This window comes from Empidonax traillii, unplaced genomic scaffold (genome assembly GCF_003031625.1).
Source record: "Empidonax traillii isolate 1590-97213 ecotype Southwest subspecies unplaced genomic scaffold, ASM303162v1 scaffold2119:size37521, whole genome shotgun sequence".
NCBI classification, from domain to species: domain Eukaryota; kingdom Metazoa; phylum Chordata; class Aves; order Passeriformes; family Tyrannidae; genus Empidonax; species Empidonax traillii.
In genome coordinates, this window is record NW_020957312.1 from 5,341 (window position 1) to 14,470 (window position 9,130).

The 9,130-nt window shown below is 53.7% G+C and overlaps 1 protein-coding gene across 1 annotated transcript in view; it reads right to left on the reverse strand.

Annotated features, from left to right (window-relative positions):
* LOC114071581 (zinc finger CCCH domain-containing protein 3-like) overlaps window positions 1-8,890 on the reverse strand; it is an 11,113-nt gene extending 2,223 nt beyond the window's left edge. Inside the window, exons 1-4 of the mRNA XM_027909425.1 lie at window positions 8,696-8,890; window positions 5,249-5,330; window positions 3,815-3,970; window positions 1,843-1,912 (exon numbers count right to left, since the gene is read on the reverse strand). Of these exons, the coding sequence (XP_027765226.1) occupies window positions 1,843-1,912; window positions 3,815-3,970; window positions 5,249-5,330; window positions 8,696-8,879 (492 nt within the window). The 5' untranslated portion in view covers window positions 8,880-8,890. The remainder of the gene's footprint in view (window positions 1-1,842; window positions 1,913-3,814; window positions 3,971-5,248; window positions 5,331-8,695) is intronic.
* Window positions 8,891-9,130: the final 240 nt, after the last annotated feature.

Sequence of the window (9,130 nt, forward strand, 5' to 3'; positions counted from 1 at the left end):
TCTCCTCCAGGCTCCTTTCTCACTCCTCCAGGCTCCTTTCCCTTTTCTCCAGGCTCCTTTTCCTTTCCTCTAGGTTCTTTTCCCTCTTCAAGTTCCTTTCCCTCTCCAGGTTCCTTTTCCTCTCCTCCAGGCTCCTTTCCCCCTTCTCCAGGCTCCATTCCCACTCCTCCACGGTCCTTCCCCTCTCCAGGTTCCTTTTCCTTCTCCTCCAGGCTCCTTTCCCTCTCCAGGTTCCTTTCCCCCTCCTCTATGGTCCTTTCCCTCTCCAGGTTCCCTTCCCTCTCCTCCAGACTCCTTTCCCTCTCCTCCAGACTCCTTTCCCTCTCCAGGCTCCTTTTCCTCTCCTCCAGGCTCCTTTCTCACTCCTCCAGGTTCCTTTCTCACTCCTCCAGGTTCCTTTCCCTCTTTCCTAGGTTCCTTTCCCCCTTCTCCGGCTTCCCTCTCCTCCAGGCTCCTTCCTTTCCCTCCAGGCTCCTTTTCCCTCTCCTCCAGGCTCCTTTTTGCTCTCCTCCAGGCTGGGGGAAAAAAAAATCCCACCACACAAAAAAACCCCCCCCTTATTATCCCTGAAGGGCACGGGGAGGGTTTATCCAGAGCCACGAGAGAGGCAAGAAAACAAAAGGGACGCTCAATTAAAAAAAAAAAAAAAAAAAAAAAAAAAAAAAAAAAAAAAAAAAAAAAAAAAAAAAAAAAAAAAAAAAAAAAAAAAAAAAAAAAAAAAAAAAAAAAAACACAACAAAAAAACCACCAAAACCAACAACCAGAGAAGAGTTTATCCTTAATCGCCTCTTAAGCTCCGACATTCCCGAAAGGACAGGGCGCCAACGACTCCCTTAATGCGCCTTTTGATGGAGAGCCCGAATTAGCTCCAATAAAAAGGGATAATAAAGGCGGCTCTTTCCCCCTCCGAATCGCAGCCCCTCCCGGCTGCCGAGGCCGGGCCATTATCGAGGGGCAGCAGCTTCTCCTGATTTCAATTAACCTTCTTCTCGCCCCGGCCCGGCCGCACAAACAACCCAATCCCCCCCGCCCCGCGTCCCTTCGCGGCCGCTCCACGATCCCAAACTCCGCGCGTGGCTCGCTGGGGGGGGCACTTCGGGAGCTCCATCGGGGAGGAAAAATCGCTGATTCCTCGCCGAGCTCCCTCAAGGGGGAAAAGCTGTTGGAGCAGATCCCCAAACCGGCTCGCTCGTGGTTCCTGGGATCTCTCTGCCGCTGCTGGAGGAATCCAGGGCTCTGATCCCAACTGGAGAACCCCCTGCCCTGCAATCCCCTGTGCGGCAAAATTCCCGAACTGCCAGTTTTCCCTCCCCCCCAGGCTCCTTTCCCTCTCCAGGCTCCTCTCCCTCTCCACCAGAGTCCTTTTCCCCCAGACTCCTTTCCCTCTTCTCCAGCTTTCCCCTCCTTCCAGACTCTCTTCCCTCTCCTCCAGGCTCCTTTCCTTCTCCTCCAGGTTCCTTTCCCTCTCTCCCAGGCTCCTTTCCCTCTCCTCCAGGCTTTCTTCCCTCTCCTCCAGGCTCTTTTCCCTTTTCCAGACCTCTTTTAGAACCATAGGGTGGGGAGGGACTGGGATGGACTTCCCAGAGAAGCTGTGGCTGCCCCATCCCTGGAAGTGTCCCAGGCCAGGTTGGAGCAACCTGGGACAGTGGGAGGTGTCCCTGCCCATGGCAGGGGGTTGGAATTCCATGATTTTTACGGTCCCTTCCACCCCAAACCACTCCATGGCTCCGTCCCGATCCAGGACCACGAACATCTTGGGCAGCAATCCACAAACCCTCCCTCCTCCGTGAGGGAGAACCTTCCCAACAACCTCCCCCTCATCCCTTGGAATGTCATCCAGACCTTGTCCTTGGACACCTTGTGGGAAAAGGGGCAGGTCCCATCCGTCTTCTTGCACGTGCCACGGAGAAACCTGGAATGACACCGGATGGAGAGGGCTGGGCACGAGGTGGGTCCCAAACCACAAGGTTTTGAACACACCAGACACCCGTCATCGAGACCCATTTCATGGCCAAAACTGGGGAAGGTTCCTCCTGTTAGAAGAGCAGCTGCTGATTCCTGATGGATTTGGTTCTTTCATCCTATTTGGCAAAGCCTGTACCCCAAAATTCAGGGATGACGCTCCCAGAAGGAGGAAAGGTCCTTCCAAGAGCTCTGATTACTCCAGGGTGGAATCACCACCCCTGGAGCGTTCAAGGTGAGTTTGGATCAAGCTTGGAGCAACCTGGGAGAGTGGAAAGCGTCCCTGCCCGTGGCAAGGGGGGGTTGGAATTCCACGATCTTGAAGGCTCCTTCCAACCCAACCCTTTCCATGACTCCGGGTGGGAATGGCCAAAACCCTGGAGGAGCAGAGGCAGGCACGGGACAGAACCCAAGATCCCAAAGCACGGGAGGATGTCTGGAGCCAGAAGTTTTCCCAGGAGCTGCCACTGTGACAGGAGATTCACAAAATTAAAGGGATGATAATGGAAAGTTAAATATTGGGATTGGGGCTGAAGGAGGAGGAGACACAACCGGTGTTTTCCTCCAGCGATCCACGGAAAAGGGGTGGGATGGAGATCCCAAAAGCCCTCAAGGAGCAGCAATTCCTAAAGCAGGCAAGGAGCTGTGGGGGGTGTGTTGGGGGAGAGTGAGTGAGAAGGAGTGAAATCTGTTAAACCTTCCCACCATAAATCACCTTTCCCTGCTCCTCCGTGATCTCCCACCGAGCCCGGCGCGGCTTCCAAGCGATCCCGGCACAGCAGCAATTTTATGGAGAAATTACTCCGGGAGTTCATCAGCGGATTTGGCTTTTCTGCGCTTTTTAAACGACTAATAATGGAGTTTAATCAACTCCTGGGCAGGTCTAACGAGCTGGCAACGGGAGTCCGTTCTCCTGGAATTAATCATCCGCTCTCGGAGCCGCGCGACGTCACCGGATGAGGGAATCGAGCCCGGTGTGTGGATCCCAGTGGATCTGGGAAGTGCTGCCGTGGGAATCACCCCCTGTGTGCTCAGGGAAGGGTCTCCAGTTCCCTCAGCTCAGAAGAGAAGGATCCAGGGAGAACTTGGAGCCCCTTCCAGGGCCTAAAGGGGCTCCAGGAGAGCTGCACAGGAATCTGGGACAAGGGATGGAGGGACAGGACACAGGGAAGGGCTTCCCGTGGCCAGAGGGTTAGAGGGGATATTAGGAAGGAATTCTTCCCTGGGAGGGTGGGAAGGAGCTGGGATGGAATTCCCAGAGAAGCTGTGGCTGCCCCTGGATCCCTGGCAGTGTCCAAGGCCAGGTTGGAGCCACCTGGGACAGTGGGAGATGTCCCTGCCCACGGCAGGGGGTGGGAATTCCATGACCCTCAAAATTCCCTTCCAACCCAAGCCGTGCAGTTATTTCCAGGATATTTTGTTCCCAGGTGCTGGGATGGAGTTCCCACAGAAGCCGTGGCTGTGGCTGGAGGGACAGGACACAGGGAATGGCTTTCCACTGCCAGAGGGTTAGACGGGATATTGGGAAGGAATTCTTTCCTGGGAGGGTGGAGAGAGGCTGGAATTCCCAGAGAAGCCGTGGCTGCCTCATCCCTGGCAGTGTCCAAGGCCAGGCTGGAGCAACCTGGGACAGTGTGAGGTGTCCCTGGGATGATGGGATGACCTTCCAAAACCCTTTCCGACCCCCAACCATTCCATGATCCTCTTCCTGCAGCTCCCTCCCAACCCTCATCCAGCCCAACGACACCCATCCCTGTGGTCCCTGCCGTCACCCCCTTTTCCCTTTGGAACATCCCACCAGCAAGCCCCAAACCCAAACAGCCCCCCAGCGGCTTCCACATCCATCCCTCACCTGGTGCAGACGGCGACTTTGTCGGGATCGTGGATGTAGGGGCAGCTCTGGCCGCGGTTGCACCTCCCGAAGCGGTTGTAGTACATGCAATATTCCTTCTTCTTCTTCCTCTGCCTGGCCTGGCGGATGATGGCCAAGCTCCTCTGCACGGCACGGCTGGGGGACAGACACAGGAGATGCTCAGGGGGCATCTCCAACCCCCCAGCCCCAAATTCACCTCGGAATGGGAGATGTTTGGGGAAGTTCAGGCTCGCGAGCTCTTGGGTATCTTTGATTTTCAGCCAAATTTACCCCCCCCAAAATCACGAAAAATCTCCCAAGGTGACTCCGGTGAAATCATTCCCCATCTCCACATCCTCTGATTTTATGAGTTCCTGACATTTTTGTGGGGAATGTGGTGAGGAAGAAACATCAGGAATGTCCTTTTCCACGCTGGGCTCATGTTGAACAACTGGGAGCATCCCACCAGCTGCTCTGATGCTGTTCCTGACGTGGAGAAGGCACCTCAGCACCCCTGAGGGCCCCGAAATTCCCTCTGGAGACTGAGACATTGGGAAGTTCAGGCTCACGAGCTCTTAAGGATTTTTGATTTTTGGCCAATTTTAACCCCCGATCATTAAGAATTTCCACGATATTCCAACTGGAAGGATCCTTATCCAGGAGAGCTGGAGAGGGACTGGGGGACAAGGGATGGGGGGAGAGGACACAGGGAATGGCTTCCCAGGGTTAGATGGGATATTGGGAAGGAATTCCTGGCTGGGAGGGTGGGGAAAGGCTGGGATGGAATTCCCAGAGAAGCTGTGGCTGCCCCATCCCTGGAAGTGTTCCCTGGTTGCCTGAGGTGCTCCCAAGGCTCAGGCAAGGCCAGGCAGGACGTGGAATGATGACATGGAATATTTCTTTGCTGGAATTACAATTTCCCCGTCGCTGACGCCTTTTTTGGGATCCCTGAGCGGCTCCCCAGGATTTTTGACCTGCACAGGGAACATTCCCAAGCTGGATTTTGGTACTAATTAACCAATTAGGGATGTGCTTTCAAGGTGCCAGGTGGCAAAATTCCCAGCTGGGAATTCGGTGGGATGGAGGGAAGGAAAACCTGCGGGTTTGAAGGGATAAAATGGGACGAGGGAGAAACCTCATCCCAGCTTATCCCTTCCAACCTGCAGGTTTTCTTGAGGACGACAGGGTCAATCTTAAAAAAGGGGATTTTCCAAGTGGGATTTGCTCCCAGGGAGGGGTAGCTTTCCACTGACAACCTTCCCAACCTTTTCCAAGTGGAATCCTCAGCTTGGAATCCCGGCCTTCCCGTGGCTTTCTGCCCAGTTACAACCACCTGGAAGCAGAAGCCGAGGAAAATCCTCCAAACTCCTGGAGCTCCCAAACAATCCCCCCTCTGAACCCGAATCCAGAGGGGGATTCCCCGGGAATACGGACCTGGCGATGTATCGGCACGAGGAGGATCTGCTGAGGCCGGAGGGAGAGATTCCAGGACTGGGCGTGGAGTGCAACCTCAGAGCTGGAAGCAGAGAAAAACACGGATCACTCCCGGGAATCCGGACGCTTTGCGGGAATTCGCGTGGACCTCGGGATCTGGGATCCACAGAAATGATCGGAGGGAGGGGGTGGGATGGGATGGGATGGGATGGGATGGGATGGGTCTGCTGTGAGGAAAGGCTGGGAGAGCTGGGAATGTTCAGCCTGGAGAAGGGAAGGATCCAGGGAGATCTTGGAGCCACTTCCAGGGCCTGAAGGGACTCCAGGAGAGTTGGAGAGGGAACTGGTACAAGGGATGGAGGGACAGCACACAGGGAATGGCTTCCCAGGGTTAGATGGGATCCAGGTCCAGATCCATCTCCTGCATCCCAGGTTTTTTTCCATAACCCCAAAGCACAGCTCAAGACCTTTTCATATCCCTAATCCCAAAACACATCTCAGAGGGGTCCAGGTCCCTCTCCTACATCCTGGTGGGGTTATTTCCATAATCCCAAAACACAGCTCAGAGGGAGTCCAAGTCCATCTCCTGTATCCCAGGTTTTTTTCCATAATCCCAAAACACAGGTCAATGGGATCCAGATCCAGGTCCATCTCCTGCATCCTGGTTTCTTTTCCATAACCCCAAAGAACAGCTCAAGACTTTTTCATATCCCTAATCCCAAAATACACCTCAGAGGGATCCAAGTCCCTCTCCTACATCCTGGTTTCTTTTCCATAATCCCAAAATGCAGCTCAGGGAGTCCAAGTCCATCTCCTGAATCCTTTTTTCTCCATAACCCCAAAGCACAGTTTAAGACCTTTTCATATCCCTCATCCCAAAACAGACCTCAGGGGGAGTCCAAGTCCATCTCCTGCATCCCAGGTTTTTTTCCATAACCCCAAAACGTGGCTCAAGGGGATCCAGCTCCAGATCCATCTCCTGCATCCCGTTTTTTTTTTTTTTTCCCATAACCCAAAATACACCTCAGGGGGGTCCAAACCCATCTCCTGCATCCAGTTTTTTTTTTTTTTATCCCAAGGCAGGGATCATTCACAGCAATCCCTGGAATCAAGCAGCGTTTGATCCCAGGCAGGTGCTCAGCTCCCCTTCCCAGCCCTCCCACTCGGGAACAACCCGCTGGTTTTCTCCATCCACCACATTCCCTCCTGCTCCTCCTCTTCCCAAAAAAAAACACCTCTGCCCTCTGGAAAGAAAAAAAAAGGCTTCCCTGAGCCACTTCCAGCTCCTCCAACAGTTCCCATGATTCCCGTCGGGATGAACCGAGCGATCCATCTCCCCCCTCCCCGGCCCTTCCTCGGCTTTTCTTGCTGAAGCCAAAGTTTCCCGGGGAAAATTTATTTCCTTAATTATTATTCATTTAAGAGGGTGCCGCGGATTCCGAGGATCAGCACTCGGAGCTGCCGGGGGTGATTTATTTCCCTCACCGGAGACAAACAAGCTCCGGCTCCGGGAAAGGTACTGGGAAAAAGAGGGATGAGCTGCCCGCTGGATTTTTCCCTGTTTTCCTGCCCCCCCCCCCAAGTGTCCCAGGAATGTTCTGGGGTTTTATTAATGAGGAAACCCCAATTAATGAGCTCCAGGATGTTCTGTCAGCAGATGACGGGAAGGAGCCCGGATGGAGGAAGATCCGATCCTGGAAATTCCAGAGTTGAGGGATCGGGGGTCAAAAGGGGGAAGGGATTGAGGAATCCCAAAGCCAAGGGATTGACTGGAGGGGGCCAAAGGGTTGGGATCCAGAGGGATAAGGAAGAGCAATCCCAAAACCATGGGATTGAGTGTGGAAAGGGTCAAGGGATTCCAAAATCCCAAAACCAAGGGATAGAGCAATCCCAAAACCAAGGGATTGAGATTGAAGGGGCCAAGGGATCCCAAAATCCCAAAGACAAGGAGGGGCCATGAAATTGAGCTCAGAAAGGATTGAGGAATCCCAAAACCATGGGATTGAGACTGAAGGGGCCCAGAGATTGATCTTAAAGGGGCCAAGGGACTGAGCAATCCCAAAACCAAGGGATTGAGATTGAAGGGGTCAAGGGATCTCAAAATCCCAAAGACAAGGAGGGGTCATGGAATTGAGCTCAGAAAGGATTGAGGAATCCCAAAACCATGGGATTGAGACTGAAGGGGTCAAGGGATCCCAAAATCCCAAAGACAAGGCATGGAGACTGAGGGAGCAATGGAACTGATCCGGAATGGGATAAGGGGTTGAGCATTCCCAAAACCAAGGGATTGAGACTGAAGGGGCCAAGGGATCCCACAATCCCAAAGACAAGGAGGGGCCATGGAATTGAGCTCAGAAAGGATTGAGGAATCCCAAAACCATGGGATTGACTGTAAAGGGGTTGAGGGATTGAGGGATCCTAAAAACAAGGGATTGAGCTCGAAGGGGCCAAGGGATCCCACAATCCCAAAGACAAGGCCATGAAGGGGTCGTGGAATTGAGCTCAAAAAAGGTAAAGGATTGAGGAATCCCAAAAACAAGGGAGTGACCTCAAAAGGGGCCAAGGGATTGCCACAGGTTGGCCCCAGAGGACTCAAACCTCCACCTGTGGGAGCTCAGCAATCCAAGGCTCCGGATCCAACAGCCAGGGATCCAAACTGGAAACCCCACCCAATTATTCCGCTTGTTTAATTAATTTAATGCTTCCACCCCACCCCTAACGCTCCTGCAAAGGGAAAAAAACAATAAATCCTGGCTGAAATGCCAGTTATCCCGAAGGGAAAGGGCTTTTCCCCTTGTGGGATTCCACTGCTCTGGGATGAGCAGGGAATGTTCAAGCTCTTTTTTTGAGGCTTCTCTGCCCTCGATGGAGCTACAAATGGGGACAAATCCAAGCTCCCCAAGGCAGGATTTTGTATTATTCCCGTCTTCGGCTCGCAGAGCTCCCTGGAAGTCGCAGAGATCCCTTTGGGAGCAGATCCACAGGTGTGACGAGAGCACCGTTCTCAGCAGCTCGGCACACAAATCGCTCCAGGGGAGGGATTTTTATACTCAAAACACTCCTCAAAAATGATTCCTGGAATGACAGTGACACTTCCCTCGTCCCTAAACTGAGTGTCTGCCGCAGTTCTCCACCACTGGCAAAGGAAGTTACAGAAGAGCCACTCCGGCTCTTCCCACTGCTCCAGGAGACCGACGAGATGCTCTGTCGCTCCTGGGAATCCCAGGATCGATCCAGGGGGTGCAGGAAGTGCAATCTCTGGGACCAAATCTTAACTGGCCGCCAGCACCCACCAATAAATTCCTTGAGGGAATGCAGATGGATCAGCCAGGACAACCAGCATCGGCCTTCCTGACCGTGGAGGCAAAACATAAATCCAGGGAAACACAAAACCTGGAGCCCACCGGAACCAAACTCCGAGTTGTTCCTTCTCTCTGCTGCTCTCACCTGCTCTGCTGGGGCTTTTGGTGCCCAGGTCCCTGGTCCTGCCGGGGGTGCTGGAGGTTTTGGAGAGCTTGTTGGCCGACACTCGGTACAGGACGCCGCCGATGCAGCGGAAGCCTTTGCTCCTCCACCGCGGCGCCACCGGCTGGGATTTGCCGCCCTGGGGCGATGGGCGGGTTTGGTTCATCAACAGGGACCTGCAGGAGAAGGAGGAAGTCAAGGGGGAGATCAAATTAGGGAGGGTGTTTCCAAAAAAAGGTGCCACTCTGGGAGCAAACCCTCGGATCGGGTGGTTTGGGTGGGAAGGGACATTCCAAGCCGTCTCATTCCGAGCCCGGTGCCAAGGGCAGGGACACCTTCCACTGCAATGGAGGGGATGTATGGAAAAGCCAGGGAGGAAAAGCTCTGATTCCAAGTGATTTACACCAAAAAAAACCC